This window comes from Erithacus rubecula (assembly GCF_903797595.1).
Source record: "Erithacus rubecula genome assembly, chromosome: 14".
In the NCBI taxonomy this organism is placed as follows: Eukaryota; Metazoa; Chordata; class Aves; order Passeriformes; family Muscicapidae; genus Erithacus; species Erithacus rubecula.
In genome coordinates, this window is record NC_136666.1 from 7,704,572 (window position 1) to 7,728,854 (window position 24,283).

The window sequence follows — 24,283 nt, forward strand, 5'->3', positions numbered from 1 at the left end:
GCTGTGCTGGTAAATGCAGTTTCCCTTGGCAGTTAGCAGTGAAGCTGGCTCTGTTGGTGTGCTGGATTTGTATTTCTCAGCTCTGGAAGAGGTGCTGATCCCATGCCTCATTCTGGGCATTGCCAGGGTCCCCAGCAGAAAGCTGTGCACAGATCCTTCCACAGGGGAATACTTCATTAATCAAGTGCTGACAATCCTTCTCACTGGGGCTTTTCCCCCCCACATGATTGTCAAACACATCACTTTTTCTCCTGAAAGCTGTTACCTGCAATCCTGCATGGCACAGCTGCATCACACAGAGCCCCAGTGGCAGAGGGTCTGGAGCTCAGTCTGTACCTTTGGGGAAGGGAGCAGTGCTTCCCAACATGCAGCCAGCATCTCGGACAGATGCAGAGACAGAGCCTGGCTTTTGACAAGCTCCTTCCACCCTGTGGGTTTAACAGCTAGTGACAGCTCATGTCTGCTGGTCAGAGCCCCTGTGAATGCTGTAAGCTGTGCCACCAGCTCAGGCTTGGCTGCCCTCTCTCTCACAGCCAGAGTTAACCCATCCTTTTCTCAATTTTCCATGTGAAACAGCACTCAGCAGCTGTCCAGATCTGCAAGGCACAGCTGCCCCAAACCAGGGGCATCCTACCCCCAGAATGGAGATATCCCAAGATTTTATTTGGAGACAAACAACTCTCATTTTCAATAGCCTCCCTGATATTTTGCAAGATTTTTTTGGCTGCCACTGCACATTGAGCTAACGATATTGGAGAGCTGTCAGAACTGACTCCAGCTCTGCCCAGTCCAAGCTCAGCACGTGCAGAGATGGCCCAGATTGCTTCTCTCCACATTCATCATGGTCACTTACACTGGGGCTCGGATTTACCTATTCACACAGATTTCTGAACTCCTTTGGAGGCTCCCTGCTATTGTGATGGGATTTGACTGCCCAGAACACCTGAGCTCTTCCTCCTCACTCCAGCTGTGTTGTGAGTAAATGCACATCTGGAGGGGTGCCCAGTTGGGATGGCATTGGAGGAGCTCAGCCCTCTTTGGCCTCTTGCCCTCTACTTCTTGCTCTTAAGAACCTGAAGGCAGATTTTACTCCAAAATTACTTTTTTTCATAAAAAGCTGACATCATTTATTATTAAAGGTCAGTGAGAGGGAGAAAAATCTTTGCATTTGCCTCCTTAGCTGAAATCTGGGAGCTACTGCCCATCTACCAGGGTAGTGCTGGAGATAAGCCCAAAGTCCAAACTCAGCAGCAAGCTACAACTCCTCTAGATCTGGCTAGAGTAAATAACATTTCCTGCCACTGCTATATGCCTGTGATTTGGGTCAAATAAACCTTTTGCTGCATGCTTGCAACAATTTGCACAAATTTCTTCAGACTCAGAGTCCAACACGTGCTCTGTGCAGAAGGGAAATAGGCACAAGTTTCTTTCTCTGTCTCAGCAGAAACATTTACGTTTCCATCTCACAGGAGAGAAAATCTAGATGCTATTTTTTCCTCCTCACGGCTTGTTGCAACAAGGACTCTCCCTACTACCTTTCCCAGAGGGGAGAAGAGTTGCCTTCATTTCTAAATTTAGATTTAATGAGTGCAAAATGAATAAGGCAGCAGGGGAACCTAATCTGGTTAGCAGAGCAGCAGCAGAAAGTACAAGATGCTTGAGTGGAGCTGGGCTGTGATTTCCTGTGCTGGATCCACGGGAGCACTGGTTTTGTGGATAAACAGCTGGGTATGAATTCGGCAGGCAGTCCTTACTGCTGGTGATGAGAGCAGAGCTGAATTTGGCCCTGGGCAAACACACCTTCCTGCTGATCTTGCTGCTTGCATGCTGTTTATGAAGGGAGGAATAGCACAGGCTGGAATGTATGAAGTTCTGTGGCACAGCTGGCAGATGTGTCCTAGCAGGCTCCTCTGGCTGTCCCTGCCATCGTCCTGCTCTCCTGGGTGTCCCTCTCCCCACTCCTGCAGCAGCTCTGATCATTCACTAACTCAAAGCACAATGATTTGCCTCATTCATTCAAGTCCAAGGTCCAAAAAACTATCATTACATCTTAGTTTTGCTCCAGACCTGATTCTCCAAGTCCCCACTGGTACCCTTCACTCCTGACTTGCATTATCCTTATTATCCATCCCATGCCTCACAGCCCAAAATGAGAGTGCTGCTGAGCTCAGCATGGCTGGCCTGATCTCCAGAATATCTAAATGGGTAGGATGCCCTGACTTTTGCACCTGAGATTCTCAGAAAATGTTTCCTCTAAGAACCCAAACATTACAATCCCAAATTTCTTCTTGGGGTCATTCTTGGGGACTAACCCCATGGGGGAAAAAAAAATTGCCACCAATGTAACCAAAGTAACTTCACTGCCCAAAAGTACAAAGAAGAATGTACACAGAGATAAAATATTCAGATTCCACTGCAGGGCATTTTAAGGCAGAATTAGCACCTGGCACCTGTCAGAAATGGCAGAGGATGGCTCATGATGTTAAATGATCAAGGCACTTGCTTTGGTCTCATGTGAAAGCCAAAACTATCTTCAGAAACCATAAATTCTGCTAATCATGTGCTGATTCTGCCACTTTCTGTGGTGTCCTGGGGCTTCCTTGGAGGTCTGTGGACCAGAGACACATAAAGGATGCACAGACTGAATTTCAAAAGCATCTCTGCTCTCACAATTTCTAGTGAAGTCATCTGAGGAGACTGCAATGCTCCAATCCTTTCCTAATTAGATCAGCAGTCTCATCTCCTCCTGAGAGAGCTTGGTGTATCCTCTGGCTTTTAAAGGAATTCTGTATCAAAAGCAGAGATCCAACAAATTGGAGCCTCCTCAAATACAGAGAGAAATGTAAAGAAAATAAAGAGCTTCCCCATCACAATTTTGAATAATGACAGTTGGAGAAATAACACTTGTTTGTAAATAACCCATGACCCTTTTCATCCAAAGGGATCATGGTAGCAAATTAATCAATGCTTTTCTCAAGACATAGAGGGCATTAATAACATGCTTGGCCAGTTTTCTCACTTGAATTTTAACTTTTTCAAGGCTGCGATCACACATTCCCAGAAGAAGAAATAGATAACATTATCTTTAATTTCTCACTAATTTACAACGGGCTTATTTTCAGGGGATGGAGCAGATATAATTTATTTTTATACACACTTTATTTCAGGGGATGAATGCAAACAGAAAGCACCATCAATTACTCAATCAAGCATGGAGGCAGCAAATCAGCTGGGTATGAGCAACAAGGGTCAATTATCCCCCTATATAAGATATTTCTGCAGTATATAAATTAATACAAAAGGCTGGCTTTGTGTTTCAGTGCTCTCACATTGCCTGGTGTCACAGGATATTTATTTGTCACTCTTGGTTTCATTTGTTCAAATGGGTGTAAAGATGACCCTGGATCTGTGTCTTGTAGCATTTGCAGGGTGAGCTAACAGGGCAAGGGAAAGGTATCTGAGCAAAAGGAATCGTTATTATTCCATTTTATGGGTGAAGAGTGAAGGTCTAAGGGAACAAGGCTGAGTGGAAGAGTGTAAAGGATTGAGAGGTGACTCCTGTGTCCAGCCACAGTGTGTGTCTTCCCAAGATCTACACCTCAGAAATTCAGTGAGCAGCTGGGAAACTGCAGCTTTGTCCTCTCCACCTCCAAGAAAATGAAGGGGATTAAAGATGCTCAGAGATAACAGGTGGCTCAGAGGTCACCAGGGAGCCAAACCCTCACATCTGTAAACCCCATGGGTGAGATCTGCACAAGCCCAAATGAGCAAACAACAGTGAAGTGTTTGTGAGGATTTATACAAATGATGCTTGAGTGTTTTCCTTGGGGACATTCCTGCCCTTTGCCACGAATCTTCATACGAATGGTATTTTTGTGTGCAAGACCAATTGTACAAAGGAAAAAGCTCAGAAATATTCATTTGAGTGAGGTTTCACTACAAAGAAATCTTTGTCGTGTATAAAAGTTTCAGTTCCTCAGAGAGCGAATTGAGGAAATACAATCTAGGTAATACATTTTGCAAACCAGAAAATAGCAACAAAAGGCTGGCAAGCAGCCAGGTGCCACAGAAATGAACTCGAGGGCTGAGATACATCACATACTATGTTTGAATAAGGAACATTGTCATAAAAAACAAGCCTGTTCATTCATGAATAATACAGGACCAAGGGACAGGTCTGAATTTGTCATGTAAATTATTTACTGTAACTATGAAATGGCCACCTGTCTGGACTTGTTGCAGCATTTGTAACACAGCCTATTACATAAAAAAGGGAAAAGATAAAGTTGGTTAAGCTGAAGAGGAACTTCTTTGGTCGTGCAGGGTGGGATGGAGATCTATCTGCCAAAGCCAGTCTGACCCAGAGCTGATGAGACAGCAGCTCTTAAAAACACAGCACCTTCATTAGCATTAGCAGCTGTCAAAGATGGAATAAAATCTGCGCTGTAAGGAGTCTAAAAGACATTTCTCTGTGTTGTGGCTGTGCCCTCCCCTGCCTCCCCCAGCCTGTTCCCACCACCCCACCTCAGTCAGCTCCTCCATGGTGACACACAGCCCTGTGCACCCTGCTGACTGCTCAGGATTTCAGTGTGGCCTTTTGTTTCTTGGCTTCATTTATTTTCTTCTTTTTTTTTATTTTTATTTTTTATTTTTTCAACCTGTTGCTCTATAAAGCGTTTCCAAAAAATCCCAGCAGACCAATAATGAACAAGAGCTACTTCAGAAAAGCACTTGGCATTCTTGTTTCAATAACCTCTTTTACCCCTCAATTGTCTTGTTTTTCTCAGGGTTGTCACAGAGAGGAAGATATTGATGAGCTGGTGGTGTGTGAGGGAGCATGGATGAGAGCAAAGTCATTTACTCTGTTCTCCAAAGCATTTATTTTTTGACCTATTTATCTAGTGTGTGTAGCTACAGCGTCCCCCTGCTCCTTGATGTCAGTTTGGTCACTGGGGAGAGCATCCTGCAGCACAGGCAGTGCACAGACATGGTTAATGCTGCACTGCCTGGCACCAGAGGAGTGCCTGTCATGTTTAATACATCCTGAGAAAGCAGACACCTTGCAGCAGACAAGTCAATAGGTTGTTTAGTTATACAGAGCTTCCAGAAGGCAAAGCTTCATTTTCACCTCTCTAAAGAAAGGAAAGGTCTCGGGTGTCTGTGCATTAGATCTTCAGAATGTCCCATCAAAACACAGGCTGCTGTAAGGCTGTTACCTTGTAAGAGAACTGTCTTACTGAAATCAGCAAGGTCTCTGCTCCCTCCTATGAGAAAGGAGATGAATGAAAGCAGGCAGTAGGTTCTAAGACTGCTTTCCCCAGAAGAAACCCAAAACATTTCTTCCTGGTGCATTGCAGCCTTGTTTGCACTTAACTAGAAAACTGGAAAAGAACTGAAAGGTGAATGATGCCAGGCCAGGATGTCTCAGAGTTTTAACCATCAAAAAGCTCCTTCAGCAGCAGCAGCAGCATTATGAAAAGTCCAAGACAGAATGTATTATGAGGATCAAGAGCTACTTACAAACTCCAGCCCTTCTGGAAGCTGCACTCTTTTTTGAAGACTTTCCTCTGGATATTTTTTCCTGCCCTTGATGAAACACACAGTTCTATTTCCAACCCACACAACACACTTGTCCTCTTCAGGTCTCACAACTCCTCTGTTCACACTGGAAGGCAGCACTGCCAGCAGAAGAGTTTTGACTGCAGCAGTATATTCAGCAAACATCCTAATTAACTGATTCACCCTTTTATTGTCTCACATCTCTGCTATCACTGGGCCTGCTGTGCTCTAACAATGCTTTTAAAAGCCTAACTTGTTTTTTCTCCTTGGCTTTTAAACACCCTCACACTCCCATCTGCAGCTTTGTATAGATGCACATGCAAAAACAAACAAACATGCTTCTTGCAGCCTCCTTCACCTTCTTCTGAGCACAGCCCCCAAAAGGGGCCGCCCTGCAGGTTTCCAAAGCTTTAACCCAAGCCATGACCACATAAATACAGCTACAGTGATAGCAGGTAGCTAACACCAGTAATGGCAGTGAGAGAGCAGGGAAAGGGGGCAGGGAAAAGGGAACCAGCTCAGATAATATTTTCTGAAAGATGATCCTAAATGTTACTAACCTGATTCTCCTCTGCCATCAAAATTACACCAAGGGATCTCCAGTTCAGTGAGATTCAGACCATGAAGGACCAACAAAATCCTTTCTGTTAACAGGCCCATAAACTAATGGTACTTGAGAAACTCAGCACACCAGGCTTTATGACCCACAGTGAAACAGATTAGAACTAACACAAAGGCAAAAAGAGCCCCCTAAAACCTTATCTTTAGCTACAAAGAGTGTTCTTGTGCTGAGCAGGTTTTGGTTTGCAGCTCAGCACCCTCTTCTGCATCTCCAGAGGCATTTGTGCCCAGCAGCATGTTTCCACAATATTGGAATAAAATAAAATAAGTCAAACACCTTTTTGTCATTTCAACAAGGTCTGGATTACATCCTGGCTTCATACAGCAAGCTTGTTTCTCAAGCTGCTCTGCTCCTTTCCAGACACATTTGGAAGTTGTGTGGGTGTTAGCACTGGATGAGTGCTGATTTCAGTGGGGAATTAGTACATGTCCTGAATGGAGAAGAGGCTTTGTATACACCCAAGGCTTGCAGGAAATGATCTCCAAGATTTCAGGTGAAAGCACTCCAAATTAATCTTAGGGGGAGGGTAGCATTCAGCATGCTCTAGGGGTTGCCACAAAAGCATCCTCATATCAATCATTCATATTATTGGCTCAGCAGTCCCTTTCCTCCTGCATATGAAGGGAGGGTTGGAGAGGTGAGTTTAATTCTAGAAACCATCTCTAAGAGAGAAAATCAGGATGAGGCTCCACTCCATCCCAGGCATTTCTTAGACTCCTGGATTTCTGCTGGCTGAATTTCTGTACTCACCTGCTGGCAGCAGCCTGAGGACCTCTGCTCACAGGCCACCCTGCAGCCTTTGGGGCACATTGACTCCTCACTGCCATCCTGACTCCTGAGAATAAGATAAAAATTTCCATTCCCTTTGCTCTCCCACCTCTCAGCAGAAATTTTCCTAACTTGCTGTATAATGAGACCATTTTTATTCTTTCTGGTCATCTCCTAAAGGTGAAAATGGGCCCTCTGCTGAGCATCAGCTTCCCAGGCTCAAGGCTTTTGATGAAAACCTCAAATTCCTTTATTTAAGGCCAGCAAGGTGACAAATGGACTAAACAGCCTGAGAGGTGGAGGAAAGGCTCTGCAGAAAATCAGTGTGGCAGGCAGCAAGGTCCCTGTTCAATGTTCCTGACAGCCAGCCAGCCCCATGGACCTCAGGCAGGGAGAAAACTCCCCTGAGCTGCACCTTAGGCCAGTAAAAACACCTTATTTCTGCAGCTGCCCTTCAGCTTCATGGATTTTTCACTCCCAAGATGAGCAGTCTCCTATCAAGAAGTCTGCATTCCAAAAATCACAGGCTGGGGCTCTGCAGCCTGTGCTCAAGGCAGTGGGACAGGAGCAGCTCAGCCCCTGAACATGATGCTCCCAGTCTGGGGATGAGCCCTGTTCAAGCATCTTCCCCTGCCAGGGAGGGAAGATGCAAATTGGCAAAAGAGCAGACACAAAGCCAATTTTAAAACCAATGATGGCCTCAAATTAGCAGGAAAAAAAATGCACCATTAGCTTTGATTTTTAAATACATTAGTTATCCTCTCAAAGGCTGGATCAATGGAGAGAGGAAACTGAGCAATGGATAAAGCTTTAATTGCTTAGAAGTAGGATTCATCCTCACACTGCCTGGCCAGAGCATGGCCTCTGCTGGGTGACTGTGCTCCTGCATTCCCTCACAGCAGCTGTGCCTGCTCCCATGTCCCATCAGGCACTCAAAGTATTTTTCTGGTGGGGTCTGGATTGGCAAGAGGCATCTGTGAAAAGTTCCAGAAGGTTTATGTATGCTTGTGTCTCAAAATAGAACAAAACACTGAATTTCAGAATTTCCACAGAAGTGTGGCGTTAAGCAGAAAATATTGCCTGAAGGCAATCAAAACATTTCATTTCATAAAAGCCCAAATAGTCCGATTTATTTTATATGCTGAGAAAATTCAAGCTATGGTTTTCCAAAGAAAACTCTAAATACTTCAATTTCAACAAGATGCTGCAAGCTCATCAGCTTTTGTTTGAATGAAATAGCACTGAAACGGAGATATTCTCACAAAAAGTTATAATTTAGAGGAAATTACATTTTTCCCCTCACTGGGAATATTCTGACTGGCTGTATGTAGCACTTTGGTTTTGCATTTTGCCTGCAGAGCCAAAGGCATTTGTGTGGAGCACACCTATTTGTCACTGGAGTGGCAGGAAAACAAGAAACAAGGGATAAAAGACAACTTTGCCCTGCCATGAACATGGTATCTGTCCCTCCTCTCTGGCTGGCTGAGAAAGGCTCTTCAGAGAGGGTTTGTACAGAGTCACAACTCTAATGATGTGTTTTATCCTTCCAACATTCTGCACTCTGGACCACTGGGCTGCTCTCTGCAGTCACACACACACAACCCTGGGCTGCTGCCAGCAAAGAGAACCCCAACACAAAACCAAAACAGCTTCTCCCAAACCCCCACAAGCCCTCCAGGCCATTCAGCTCTGGAGAACACAGATCACCTACAGCTTCAGGAGCTGAGCAAAGCTGGTGCAGAGCTCAGACCTGCAGAGCACATTGCCTGGAACACCACAGCCTTCTCCACTTGGGGCTCTCAGACTTCACCACCACTCACTGCCTTAGTCTCAGCTCAGGATGGCCTTAGACCCAGCTCAGGATGGTCTTAGGAAGGCTTCCAGCATCACAGGCTCCCTGGGGTGGGCACCCATCAAGGTCCTGGAACACCAAGGAGGAGAAGGATCAGAGAAGGCTGAGAGGGGCAGGTAAACTGATGCTGTTGATGTGTCCCAGCTCTGAGTCCTTTCTGATGAAAGCAGGGCTCACAACACAGGCCCTGTTGCTAATCAGGGAGGGCTGAGCACTGACACATTAACCTCCCAGTCTCAAAACATTACCTTTACCTGCTGCAATATCTTCTAGGTGACATAAAGGTTAATAGTCTGCATCCACAACAGAATTCAGCTCAGTAAATACCCAATTAACCAGATTCTGTCAGAGGCAGCAGCAAAAATGAAAGGTCTAGGATGGCTAAAGAAATGCTGAAATGCTGGGTGTGATGTGTGCTGGTGTGTTCACCCACTGTGGGGGACAGTGGGGACCTGCCAGCAGTGGCAGGGCAGCAAGCAGGAATGATGCCTTCAGAGGGAGCATGCACAGCCCTCAGCACTACCAGGAGCTGGGCTGAGGAAAAGCAATGAAGTGAAAGAAATAAAATGATTATTCGCTGTCAACATCTAACAAAACATTTTTTTCCCCCAGACTTTCTCCCTCATTGCTCCTGAACTATTCTCCAAAGCTTCTGTTGTTGGAAAGTGAATTCAAAGCAACAGTGGTTGGATTCAACTCGTGTGCAACAAAATTGTTTTTTGGTTTTTTATTTTCTGACTTTTAATCTTTGTTTTGCTCACTGCCTTTCAGAAGAGGGAATTGGAACAGGGAAGGATAAAAAATGGAACAAATGAGGAATAAGTGAATATTCAACTCAGTTGGAATGCAATTGCCTCATTTAGCATCGTTTTGTAGAAGCTCAGGAGAAAACTTCCCTTTGATACATCAGATTTGAAGCATTTAAAAATAATGGGTCAAAGAAGTGATTACTATTATTTTGGCCAGAACAGCAGCTGGAACAAGAGGAAGTGTGTGTCACTGAGTGCTCAGGAGTGTGTCACCCTCTGGGCCTGATCCCAGGGCAGCAGGAGCACTGATGGAGATGGAGAAGCTTCTGCAGCTGCAGGGGCTCAGGGTGCATGGCAGGGCTCAGCCACTCACTCAGCTGCTGCTATTTCAGCTAAAAGCTCTGTTTTTTTTTTTTTTTCCTCTGCAGCTGAACTGACACAAAGAGTGTGAGACATTCATCACTACAGACACATCCAGCATTTTCCTGCTCAAATCATGTTCCCTCTGAGCTCCTCCTCATTTTACTGTCTTCCAGGTGTTCAAGTTCCTCTGTTCTGCAAGAATTGAGGATGCCCTTGTTCTCTCTTTCCTTTCTCCATTCATCAAACTTCATTTTGTCTTTCCCCAAAATCTGCCTTACCTTCTCTGCCACAACCACTGCTTCACCTCCCCTCTGAAGGCACTGCACATGCACAGCATGTTCACCCCTGCTGTAATTTCTAGCAAGCTTTCAACATCACCATCAGAACCTCCAACCTGAACTCTCAACCCTGCTCTTTCCAAGGCTGAGAACTTTCTGGAACAGTCAGAGCACCAGCCCAGCCAGCCAACCTGGGAGAGCCAAAGAGATCATCAGTGAGACAGGACAAGAATGAAAATAGTGTTTTTAATATCATTTACAGCAAACTTACAGTATGTATTTCACATCACATATTTCTAAACTGCTCATCTGGAAAATATAAGCTGCAAAAATACAGAACACAGTACTCAAAATATATCGAGCATGTGGCTTCTCTTTTTTTTTTAAATTTATTTTTAAAGTCAATTGTACAGTGATACGTTTCCTTTTCCAAACCAGGTTTTGGTTTATTTTGGAAGTACTGCTAAACATCTGAAAAATTACCAGCAGTCAAATTACCAGCACAGTTCAAAGACCTTTCTGGGGACCACTTTCCCTTGGGCACTGCAGGAGAACAGTAACCCCCAGCCCGAGAAGGGGCAGTGGCACGTGGCTCATCCCACACTGTGCTCCAGACTATTTGTGGAGATGTTCTGAGCAGGAAGGACCTTCTCCACAACCTACAAATTCTGCTCTGCCCAGGTGACTGTGAAGGACAGCAATGGTATGAGGGACAAACACCATGGGCTGGTCTGGTACAGACAGGTCACACTCCTCCAGTGCTGTGGACCCTGCACAGAGCTCTGCAGGTGACTTTCAAGCCACAGGTGTGACAAACCACGGGGTGGTCTTGTTCTCTAACAAGGCAGTCAGTGTGGAAGCACCCTGCATTCACTGATGGAGGATTACATCCACACACCAGCTGCAAACACTTGTCAGAGAAGTCCTGAGCTTCTGAAGCCTGGAAAAACTCCCACCAACACCCCAGTTAAGAGATACATCAGGATTTGGAGGGCATGGAGACATGGCAGGCCTGCCACCTGAAAATGTATTCTTTTCATTTACTCTATGGAGAAAGAGAAGGATGGATAAGGGAGTGGATTAAGGAACAAAGTAGGTTCCTAACATTCTTACTAACCAAACCCCCAAGCCCCTCAATCTCTGCCAGAGACACAGAGGAGCCAGCTGGTCAAGAACATAACTTCTTTCCCAATCTGCTTTGAATTTTAGGCTCTTGGGTTTGCTCATATGTAGCTGCCACTGTCAGGGGTGGGGAATAACCAGGTTACACAGGCAGGGCATGTGCTGCTGGTTGACCTCTGCAGCAGGAAACAAGCCAAGAGAGACCAGCCACTGAAACCTCACTGCTTCACTGTGAGTGAGGCATGGCCAGGGACTGCCTGGGCAGTCTCTCCTGCTCATGGACCACACCAAGAGCTGCTCTCCTCCTGCCTGTGTAAACTGCCCCACCACCTCCCCTCTGATTTCAGATGGTGCTCGTGTCTCACCTGCACGGGGCAAAAGGGATTTTAAATTAGCCTGACTGCAAGCACGCCCCACCTAATGCCATTTATGCATTGCTAGCTCACACCACTCCAAAAGTCCCCGTGCCTGGAATGTGATATAAGTACATACAGCAGGAAAAAAAAACATTTCTGCAGACTGCATTTGACTTGTATCAAAATCCTAACGAACACCACATTTATTGTACTTTATTTACATGGAAGTCACGTATAATATAATACAATACAGCGTTCCATTTGCAGTGGTAGGCACTATGGGTTTTAAAATGTCACAGCTCTTCCCCTGCTCCATCCCACCCCCTCCTCCCTACAGATGTGGCACCAAGAGCTCCCTGTTGTGCAGTCCCAGTGCTGCTCCAGCTTCCCTCTGAACCTGCTCTGGGATGGCTCCTTCCCAAAAGCAGGTGAGGGAAGCTGCTTTCATGACCTAATGTGGAGACTCCAAAACTTTGGTGGTCACAGACCACTGGCAGCACTTAGCACTTGTCAGGGGCAGTCATGTGCAGCCTCCTCACCATGCTTTGCACCAAAACACTGTGAAGGCAATGTGGGGCTGTAGCTGAGCTAGAGCCCAAGCACAGGGAAGAGGCCACCCGTGATCACAGAGCACCGTTTGGTCCTGCTGCAGTGAAACTTTAGGAAAACAGCTGTGAGTCTCCAGGAGGGACCATCCTCCTCCTCTGACAGGGCAGGAAGTGTCACAGGTGAAGAACAGGGGTTGTTTCTTCCATTCAAGTTCACAGTTAGAGTTGTGAGGCACCAAGAACTGCACTGTTTGCACCGAGGGGTAAATGCACCGGTGTTTGTGCGATGCCCTACTGCACGAGCAAACGGGTTTTGGGGGCTCAGATATCCCTGGCAGGGAAAGATGCCTTACTGTCCCACCCATGGGCAATTCATTTGGGAAGAACTAAGATATGTTAGGCCATATGCAACTCTCTTGATGCCTGAGAGGTTTCTGCTTCTGATCCAAGAGCTGCGCAAACATAAAATTTGCACCGCCTGCTTCACCTCAATACCAATTTGGTTTTGTCTAGGTTCATACCCTTCTGGTGTTTGCTCTCAGTAATTACTCAAATGAGTGCTTTAACCAGTAGGAACACTGGGAGAGGCTGAGAATTTCAAGCATCTCTCAGAGAATATTCCTGGAAAGTGGGCTGAGTTGGAAGGCAGCACTTTGGCTGTCCTGGAGCACTGTGTGTCCAGCAGTGCTCAGCACACTGGCACTGAGCAAGGATCCTCTTACTCAATTCCTTATCTCACACTTTTGAACTAAATATTTTTACTGGTGAGGAAATTCCAGCCCAGGGAACTCAGGAGCAGAAACATGCCCTGTGAGTTTTACGTCCATCCAGAACAAACCCCCGTGTATGAATTACAAAAAAACTTTTCCAACTTCTCCAGACCACAGATGATATGCAGAAACGACCTTGCAAATACACTGGAGTAATTTTCTTGGTTTTCTCAGCAATTTGCAAGGAAGAAATAAAAGGGAAGATTCATATATGAAGTTGCTATAAATTATTTGCTGAGTTGTAGCTGACAAGTTTCTTATTGCTTTCTGCCATATGCAGACACCAACTTTGTGTAAAACAAGTCTAGCACTACAAACTGTTCAGGGTATGACAAATCTCTTCCTTCTCAAGGTTGGACATCCTGCTCTGCCACACTTAATCTGAATAAAGTGGGGGAAACATCACAAACTCATCCCATCCCAAAGACCCCATCCCTGGAATCACTCCATTCAACAAAAAAATACAAATTGAAGCAAAGCTTTGACAAGCAAAACAACATAAACACTACAAATGGATTTCTCTGCCCACACAGCTTTTCCTGAATTCCCTGTGTCCATTTGGGACCAAGAGATGCTCAGAGCCAAGCAGCCAAGGCAAGACTGAAGCTGAAAATAAAGCAGTCCATGTTCACACTTTGGCCCAGGAAACATCAGTATTGCTTCTGGGCGGGCACAGCTTCCTTCTGCTGCCCTGAATTCAGGGAACAGACAATGGCTGAAGATTTTACTTGGCATCAGTAGTTAATAAAGAAGTACCTCATGTCTAAGAACTGCTGGAAGGCCATTTTTCAGCAAAGCAATTGTATTAAGACTTAGATTGGCTAGAAATGTCAATGGAATGATAGAAAACATCATTTGCACCCTAGCAGTTATAGATTTAGGGGATATAGGAAGAACAAACTATAACATTTTGAACATATGTAAAACTAAGTGAGACCTGCTGGCATCCCAGGCAAATTTGAATACCTCTCAGTAACTCTGGATACCTTGGTATAGCTAAGCTGTGCTTTGCCATCAGGGGAAGGAAGAACTGTGGCCAGAGGAAGGAAGCTGATGGGCAGTTTGGAAGAAAACACCCACAAACCACGGGTCTGGTGGAGGTAGGGTTATCCAGAGCACAGAAGGGTGGACAATCCCTTCAGAGTGGCTCAGTTACACTGTCCTTTCCTCCTTGGATCAGTCTCAACCATCAGATAAGCATGGCTGAATCTGGCTCACACCAAAGGTTCCCATCTTAATAAACTGCTGCTATATTCCCACCAATTGTACATTGGTTGCCAACAAAAGAGGTGAGTCACAGCAGCAGTGTGGGATGCTGGGAGAGGTGAACCCAGATTCAGGTAAAAAAGCCAGAACCCCTATTGCAAATGAGAGCAGGTCAGGATTATTGCTTGTAATCAGGGGTGCTCTGCCCTGTGCACAGGAAGCTGGTGAGCTTTGCACATATTAATCAGATCTTGAGAGAGAACAACAACAAACCTGCTCCTGTCTGCAAACACAGTTCATGTGAAATTAGGGGGATAGATGAGCACGGCTGCATTTAAAGGCAGAGCAGGAGTAAGTCTGGAAACCCTTGTGAATAAAAAAACAAAGCTGTTATCACATCAGTCCAGTGAAGCATTTGCATGTGTCTTTTATACTGACAATTCCCCACACCACCTGCCAAGAATAAAGCAAACATCACACCAAGAATGTCAAAGTCTGAAGAAAACACCAAGCCAAACACACCCAGCTGTGACAAACTCTCACATGGCAGCAACAGCTGTGGCTGACTTGGGGGCTAGAGCTTCACAGTGCTGGTAGGCTTCAGGCTGTTGTGGGTTGGCTGTGGAGTGAAACTGCTGGTTGTGAGATGGAGCTGCCTTTCTCTGTCCCAGGACCTCATTTAGTGAGAAAAAACGTGAGTCTGTCTGAGACACAAAGGTGAATTTTAAGCACATTGCCTCCACTGCAATGTGATGAGCACAAAACTGTGATGGGCATAGGAGGGGGTCCAAATCACATTCACTCCCCTTTTTTTTTTTTTTTTTTTTTTAAGGAAAAAAAGGCAATGCATCTCAGCCATTTGGAAATACTCCAATCACTTTCCAAATGTCTGCAGACCATCAGTTCAATTTGGAAGCATTTTGAAGCATAGCTAAGTCAGATAATGGAAGCTAATTCCTCTCTGCATCTTTCCCTTCTCACCTTCTGAGCAAGGTGAGACCCAAGCACGATTAACAGCAGCAGCACTGAGGAGTTTAGTGCATCTCAGAGGGGCATGGCAGAGAGGTCCCTGTCAGCTGAGCTGCCAAGAGTGGAAGGCTTGTGATATTCAAGTGATAATTCAAGTGATGGACTTTCAGTCCCACTCTACATCCAAGATGTGCTGGGCAAAGTCAGAAAAATGGATGATTTCTATATGTATTAAAATAAGTTTCTGGAAATGCATCACCCTATTAACAAGGATGCAGAGAAAACGATTCCAGTGTCATCTGCACCAATTTTAGATTGGAGTCCCTTTTTGATTCCACTGGGGCTATTCCAAAGTGGGATCTGTGCAAGGGAAAGGAAACCCCAACCTGAAGCCATGCAAGGCAACTGGTCAATCCCAGAGAGACTGCAGAATCTCAAGTAGTTTGTTTTTCCAAACATCCCATTCCTTAGCAGACAGCCATGTGGGGAACATAGTGCTTGGAAATGCCAAAAGAACATTTCTGCTGAGACTGTGGCCTCAACAAACCCCTGATTTTCAACTGAGTATGAAGAAACAATTTCCACCATTGCATCTGGACCGCATAGTTCAGACCATGCCCCTGTTTCTGTTCCTGGGAATGGGCATTTTTCTAACTCCATCCTTGTTTTTTTAAGTTTCCTGCATGGTTAAGGCAGTTGCAGGATGGAGGTGAAGTGCTGACAAGTGAAGGCCCATAATGCAGTTTGGGAATAAGGAGGATGTCTGATGCTCTTTATTTGTTATTCTGTAACAAAAACTGGGTTGCAGGCAAAAACGGCTTGTGGTTTTGAAATCAGAAAAAAAAAGCAAAATGCCTGCTGGTGTGGATGAAGGGTTTGGTCTGTGTGTTTTCTTTAAACTAAAGCTCTGTTTTTAAATCTGTACCATAGCACTGACAGAAAAGCCCTTCACAATACAGGCATCAGACATAACCCTGGGAAAAAAAAAAAAGAGGGGGATGGGGGAAAAGCTTTTCAAAAGTTTCATTGTCAAAAGAAAATAACAATCATGTAGAATTTTCAAGTTACAGCTTTAAAATAATGTAAGTAACCCCATTCAACTGCATCTCCCACACATACTAAGAGAAGAGATCAAATGAAAAGAGTAAAGAAAAACAAAGATGAAAATGTTATGTGCCCAGGAATCCTGTTTCTATAACTCCGGTCAAGGGGGACTTTTGACTGTACCAACAAACCACAGCTCATGAACACTGGGAGTTTGTTTTACATCATATCAATCAGCATGCTATTCTCCTTCACCTTGGTCTTTCAGAGGGGAAAATCATGAAACTGTGAAAGGGGTTATGAAATTTCAAGCAATCAGGCTTTTAGAAAGGTTCTTTTCTGTGACATTTGTGTTCGAGTCTGAAAGTGTGTGTATAGTATAAAAATTATGAGTTAACATTTGGAAAGTAGCAGTCTAAGCAATAAATCTGCAGAATGAAGAGAACTGTACAGAATGATTTCAAAGGCTTATGCTTGACAATTATATATATTTGATGAGACAGATATGCACCTTGTGCCTTTTTTGAATTAATTGTTTTATGGATGCAGTATCTCTATTTTCGCAGACAGGATATACCAAACCAATGTAATGGTCTAAAAAGCATCATTTACCCAATGTAACAATGGCACTGCATAGCTTAATTTTTTTTTTCCTTAAACTCTTTCATCAATTGAGTAATTCTTAACATCGCTGAAACCCAGTAATTAATTATTTGCAGTTACAATATCTGTTGAGTATTTGGCACGACGGAGTTTATTTGATACACCCTTTTTTCCTGCCCTTATTGTTGCTGAACGTGTAATTCTGTGCAGAAGTGGCAAACACACATGTAAAGTCAGTCAAGTGGAAGCAGTTTGATATTCCACACCCATGTTGTAAAGTCTGGATAAGAGCAAAGTCTGCTAAAAAGGTGCTGAACATGAGTGACAAGTTACCAGCCCTCTGTAATTGTGCCAGCTCTGGGGTGTCCACTGCAGCAATGGACAAGGACCTGGGGAAGATGAGTCCCTCTGCCACCTGCATGGAAGTGACATCCAGCATTTGACTCAACATGCCAGGTTACTCCTCTAAGCATCCTCAAGTTCACAACAGCTTCGAAATTCACACAAAAAAAGGAACTTTTAGTTATGATGCTAACCCTTAAAGCCCTTCTGACATTTAGTCCATTGGAAACAAGTCTGGTTCCTGGGGAAAAACTCATCAAATGCTGCCAATTTGCATTGCTTCTCAGCAGGAATGTTTTGGAAAACAAAAATATGCATACAAAATAAGCCTGACCCCCACACTTCTTGTAATCAGATGAAAGTTTCCCCATGGTTTTTGCAGGTTTAGGTGAGACTGCACTGCAAGAGCCAAGCCAAATCTGCTCCTGCATGGAAGCTTTGTGGGGAGCTGAATGGAAGTTTGAGTTGCTCAATGCTGGCCAGCCTCTGCTCCCACGACCCAGCCTTCCAGAAGAACACTGTTCTCTCATGCACAAACAAAATGTGGCATCCAGGAGAGATTATTCCATCTTCCTCACATGGCTTCCCACTGAAAGTCAGTGGAATTTCTCAGGTGAAAAATAAAATACCAATTGTGAGGGTTGAAGGATTAAGGTCAGTATTTCTCCCATCTTGTACACACACGCACGCACACACACACACACACACACACACACACACTTTAAAGAAAACATCCACCACACAATTTCTAGATTGCAAATTATATATATATATATCTTTAAAAACTGGAGAGAACATAAACAGCCTCTCCACATATATATGTATTCACTGAGTCACATAGAATATGAAAAAACTATATTATGTAAATCATCATATTATCTATAATTCTCCAACAGACAATTGTTTTTATAGAGACACAGTGCATTCATTCTCTTTTTTAAAAACATATTATGTGTCTTCATTGGCTTGGTAGCATATTAGAATGAAGGCGTATGGATAAAAAATGCAGAGATTAAACAAACCCCTTGAGTCACATCACGTTTGGGTGAATTAAACAGGATCCTTTACCCAAACTAGCATAAATAAATCCTCCTCATGGAAAAGTGTCAGCGATTTAAGGGTTAACATAGATTTGAAAATAATTTCAAAAAAAACATCTTATTAGAGGACTACACAGATAAGTATTTGGAACTCATCCCCCTTTAAAAATGACAGCACGTTTGGCAAGTGTGAGCAAATGTCTTGAACTCTACTGGGTTTGAGATCTGAGCACAGTTATTCACAGACAGCCCCGAAGCTGCAATCTGTGAATAAGCCTGGGCTGGAAGGACTTGGATACCCCTGACAGCACTGCCTGCCACCGGGAAGGTTTCCAGCAGCTTTCAAGGTATTTATTGTGGACTCGTGGCTGGTGACAGAGTGTGACTGGGGAGGGACTCCAGCACCACTCCCTTTGCCATGGCAGCAGGCTGGAGCAGCACCCAGCCTGGCCAGCCCTGCAGGGCTCCACAGGCCCCATCCCAACTGGGACACACCTATTGCTGCTATCACCTGGCTGTTATCACCCTGCTGTTATCAGCTTGTTTTCTCTACGCCTGTGCCCCAGCCTGTGCTGAACTCTCCAGTGAACCTCTGCAGATTCCCTCCTTGGAAGCTCGTACTGTCACCAAAGGGGCTGGTACCCAGCCACAAGGGCTCCCCCCTTCTCCATCACCCCGCAGGATGTCACAGGTGATCCCATTAAAAGATGCTGTTCTCAAGAATCCTGGCTGGGTCTGACTGCGAGAAAAAGACAAAAGTTTCCTGTGTTGCCGTTGCTGTTTTGCAGTCGCTTCTTCTTCCATTCGTGCTCTCTCCTTGTTTTTATTAAAAAGGACCCTTGTATTATTAATATAGTTCACCGCTCCACAGTCACTATAAAACAGACTCCATATTTTCACACCACTCATGATCTTCAAGGTTATAGATAAATTTTGTCCTATGTGGTTGGTTTTGGGGCACTGAGTCCCGCCCCAGATTGTCTAGGGTGAGAGTAGAGGCAAAAAACTCACTAGTGCTGAGACCACCTTCGTGGTTCTTGATGTATCTTTTATAGTTTTTCCTCAAGCACTGCCAGGTGGTTGTGTAGAGGATGAATGCAAAGGACTTGAGGGCAATAGCAATGCTGACATACAGGTATCTGTAGACCACGTTGTCATAGAGTGCACAGGCTCCCTGCTCACCACAGAACGTGCTCCAGAACAGACACGTGGAGTCAATCCCGGCCCCGAAGATCAGCGGAGGTGGGATAAAACCTGCCAAAGTAAGAGAGACAAATCGTGCTTTTATGATCCCTGTGATAAAGAGAGAGGACGTGACTGCAGTGAGTGGAAAGAGAGTACTTTATCAAGGTTAATAGTCCCAGCTGAAGCCTGTGATTCTAATTTTTCAAGTTTTAAATTAACCTGAATGAAGTTTGTGGATGGGCTTTTAGCTTGGACTTAACGTCTGTGGAAGAGATTCCTGCTGATATCAACATGCAGCAAGGATTTTATTCAAGTTTGAGTGGCTTTTATTAAGTTTCTTATTTGCCTAATGAGACTAAGTAGAGGGGTAAATGAAAGATGAGGACAGCCTTGCAGCTCAGTCTCTAGAAATTCTGCACTTTAAGATGTTCACCTGAAGGATCTCATAGCATTCCAGTTCAGCACCTTAGCACTGAGATCCTGACATAGCAAAAGGGTTTCTCTGGATCTAAGGAAAAGACACAACAGCCTCTAATAAATGTCAAAGATGCCATCTGAAAAGAAGTGAAAATTTGGGAGTGCCATTAAATGAAATATCACAGCAGGATTCTCCCACAGCCACTGCAGCTAACTACCAATGAGTGTTTCTCAATGATAGTTTGCAGCAGAGCTGCAATCTTAAAGCAAAGTAATCACTCCAATCTCATTTAACTAATAAAGGAAATGTTTTTCTTCTCTCCTTTCCCCCACCCTACAGGGACACTGCAGCAACCCCCATTTCCCATTAGCCTGACAGTGATTAGGACATCCACATTCCAGCTCTGCACTCCCCAGCCAGAGCACATGCACTGAGTGTGCAGCACTGGGAAGAAAATGTGAACATCCTACATAATGTAACCATTTCTCTACCTTCTGCTGTATTAATGGGCAGAGGCTAGAAGAAGATAAACCCTGAAAAAAACTCTGATTGATGAAGTCACTGCTGTGGGTTAAGACAGCAAGCAAAGGAGAGCATTGCACCTACTGAAATCCAACAGCAGGCAGGCACAACACCCCCTGACAGTATCAATGCATCCATAGGTGCTGTGATGCCTGAGACTTTATAAATACCTGTGAAAGCAGACACAAGCACTGCAGTTTTTAGACAGGAAAGTGTTTAATCTTGGATCCAGTTTCATCATTAACCTGGATTTTCAGGCTTAAAAAAGATACCTTCCTTCAGCTTGTCACGAGCAAAGTAGTGACATTCATGACATGTATCCTAAGACTACAAATAAATTGGTTGTCTTCACTGTTCCCTGTGGTAACTGAGATCTCTTTATTTTATTTTGTTGATGACTGGAGCTGTGCAGATTTTGTTTGATCTCCCTTATATGTTGATAAATGCAGGAATTAAGAAGGGCTATATGGGCTTTTGGTACTCATTTTAACCAATCATTTAGTAGCACAAATGTAGTAAATAAAACCAGATGATAAAAATGCAAGACAATCAGTTTGTTAGAAATACTAGTTCCAGTCATCATATCTAAAAACATGTCTATGTTCTGGAAAAAAGTATCAGCACCAGCTCTTTGTTGATTTCAATAACTGGAAAATCCAGGCTGGGCTGGATCTGCTTCTAAGTTAAAAGAAGCTTTTTTAGTTGACACCTGTGAACAACACACACTCAACCTGGATTTTAAAAATTCAGCTGGGCTCCTGCCACAAACAAGCAAGAGGCTGTGCTGTGCCTGCAGTTTGTGTGCCCAGTGCTGCTGCACGGCACATCAGGGGCAACATCCAGATGTGGCAGTGACTGAGGAGCCACATTGTTTCTGGAATAACAGAAAACCACATTTGGATCATAATTTTGAGGTGTGAGTCTAGTTAACATGCTGAGAGATGTTGACACAAAGCTTTGGAGATGTGCAGGCTGAAGTTCAGAGGGAGTGCCATCCCCACCTGCTGGATTCAGCTGCCCTGCCTGGTGTCCACAATAATTTGGCCTGGAAAGTGCTTCTTATAAGACTTGAGGAAGAACCTGTTTCCCTTGAACTCCAAAGCTACTCCCATGTGAATGCAGGCATGTGGAAAAACCTTTAGCAACCAGTGAGTATTTCAGGTTGTTTTCAGCAGAGGAGAGGACAGGAGCAAGTTGGTGCTCAGAACCCCTGAGACAAGGAGCTGAGGGGTCACACTATACACCAGGAACTCCTGACAGTGAAACACTGTGGGGTTTTGTCATGTTAGAATAAGAGGCAAAGAACATGTGCTTGGAGGAAAAAAATATAAGGAAGTGCCCTGTTAAGCAGAGGCTTTTCTGGGATGCATTGTGAACACCACCCAGAAAGGATCCAGGATCTTAAAGGTCTGAAATTCTTTGCCATTCCAGGCAATTCCATTCTGAACCTTTGGCTATAATGGCATTGCTTTATTCTCTTCTCTGGGAAACTGCAGTAATGCTCTTATATGAGGAGACTGTTATGCTGCCCTCTCACAGCAGAATTCCTATGAAATGGGATAATATATGCAGGAGGATACCAGGAGAATTCAGTCATGTTCCATGTTATTACAGTGAATGTTAAAGAGAGTCAATCATGTTCTAGCTCTTACTGCAAAGTGTTGCAAAAATTTCTGCTCTATATATGTATTTCATAGCAGAAACTGTAGGGCTGCATAAAAAAAGGAGCTTCTGTCTTACTGAAATCTATTAGCTAGGACTGCACCTTCGGGTCTCATACCTCTTGCATTTAATTCTCTCCCTTGGTTCAAGAAGCAGCTATTATCACTGTCTTCTTAAGTCAAAGCTTAAAGGTGAACTGAAAAGCTTTTAGAATAAATCAGTAAAGCTATTCTCAAACCTCAAGTTGATAGAGGCACAATTTGGATATCCTAGCTCATATGGAAAAGTATCTTTTTCTTCATTTTCTGTGTGTTCCAGCTACACTGCTGATATGCTCCAGGATGTATTGTCTTATTTCATGGGAATCCCTTAGTGACAGAGCAACATATAAAGATTTGAGTTGAAATTCTCACTATGGCTTCTTTACTGGAATGAAAAACAGAAATCTTTTCAACTTAAGCACACATGTCTGAGCTTGGTTTTAGAGGAATTCAGGATGCTGCTTTCTCAAGAGGCTTCTCTCTTTTGAAAGGAAAAAAAGAAAAGCTAAAAATCTCTCCCCCTAAGTTTGGAAACAACACCCCACAGCCATCCTCCTTGCACACTTGCCTGCTGACACTCCACATTCAGCCAGTCACAGCTGAAGCCAGCCCAAAACCCATGAGCAGCACCAGCAGCTAAAGAAAATGCTGTGTCTGCAAGGCTTGAACCAGAGCTGACCCAGGTCATCCCAGGAACTTCCCTTTGAGTTACCTGAGCTCTGGGTAAGTCAACTTGATGGAACTTTTTGTATAACTGCACTTACTTCACCAAAACCAAGGGACATCTAATTTGCTTTACTGTAAACTGGTTTGGGAGCACCATTTCCTATTCAGCTGATGGAGAATGAGGTGTTAAAAAATTAAGTAAAAAAATGAGGTCACTTATTCAAAGCAATGTCTGGCATTGCTGGATTTTCAGTCCTCTACTTCCCAGTGTCTTGCTGTAGCCTAAGAGATGACACTTTAGTCTCCAGCTCATTCCTTTGGGACCATGGGGGACTATGAAGGGAAGGTGCTCCCTGTGCCCTGCTAAAAAAAGCAAAATTCCACTCCCACAACATGCAGAAACCCTGGGCATGAGATGGTCCCACACAACAATGGATAAGAGGATTTTGCCCTGAATCACTGAGACTAATGAGCTGAAAAAAAAGAGCTTTAAAATAGGAGCCACCTCTTCCAGAGGGGAGAAAAACACCCAGAAACAAGCAGCAGCCTGGTGTGTCCCTTTAATTCACACAAGAGAAGCACATACTAGTCCAGAGGAGGAGCCATGTGCATTTTAATGGAATATTAACCCACAGGAGGAAACAAGGACTGAGCTTGTCTCATTTTCCTGGTTTCCTTCCCGAGACACCCAAAGGAAGGGGCAAACCCACCACCTAACACAGGTCCTGTCCCTCAAAGGAGGATGAAAATCCATATCCCTCTACTTCAGCTATATGCAATACAGCAGTAATTCTGCAAGCTGCTGACACATTAATAACAGCTACAGAAGAGAAACTGGTTGTGTGGAACCATGGGAGAAACAGTAATTTCTCATGCAACACTGAATTTTCTTCCATTAGCACAACAGAAATGGCAAAAATGCCTTGATATGACACCCCTCGTGGAGAGGGCTCGGACCCCAGTGTGCCAGACCCCACTCAGACAAACTACAGGGAGTAGAAATCAACTTTAGCATGTTAAAAATGGAGTGTTCTATGAGGGAACAAATGGGAGGGAAGGACACACAAGTCTTGTACCTACCCAGCAGGCGGAGCAGCAGGAAAAGCACCCCCAGAGCGTAGGACTTGAGTTCAGGGCTCACGGTCCTGCAGGGAGGAGAGGCAGAGAGAGAAATCGATTCCTGTTGTTCTGCTTTGATTAACACACCCCGAGGCCATTCTGTGCTGTCAGCCAGGATGCCACCAGCACCTCTGCAAAAAGTCATTAATGGGGCTTTTCTTCTGCCTTCTCCTGAACTGCCTACAGCCCCAAAAGTAATTGCATTGGTGATAAGTTCAGGAATTAGCCAAGTCATTAATAACAACGGCTAATGTTGTCATTGGATGGGGAAAAATGGAATTCCCATCTCATTAAAACATTGTTTACAAGCTCTCTATGAGGTTTTCAAGGCTCCAGATGTTGAGAACTGGAGGGAGAGAAAACTTTTGATTCTGAAACTCCCCAGACTACTGGGAACAAGAGTGGGAGGCAGGATGGTGGACCAAGAGGTTCAGTCAGCCTGGTGATCCAGTGAGGAAGTCCTCAACACTAGTTTTCAT

The 24,283-nt window shown here is 44.4% G+C and overlaps 1 protein-coding gene across 1 annotated transcript in view; it reads right to left on the minus strand.

Moving 5' to 3' along the window:
* Positions 1–17,901: 17,901 nt before the first annotated feature.
* SLCO3A1 (solute carrier organic anion transporter family member 3A1) overlaps positions 17,902–24,283 on the minus strand; it is a 129,431-nt gene continuing 123,049 nt past the window's right edge. Inside the window, exons 9-10 of the mRNA XM_079317622.1 lie at positions 23,766–23,830; positions 17,902–19,445 (exon numbers count right to left, since the gene is read on the minus strand). Coding sequence (XP_079173748.1) covers positions 19,066–19,445; positions 23,766–23,830 — 445 coding nt within the window. The 3' untranslated portion in view covers positions 17,902–19,065. The remainder of the gene's footprint in view (positions 19,446–23,765; positions 23,831–24,283) is intronic.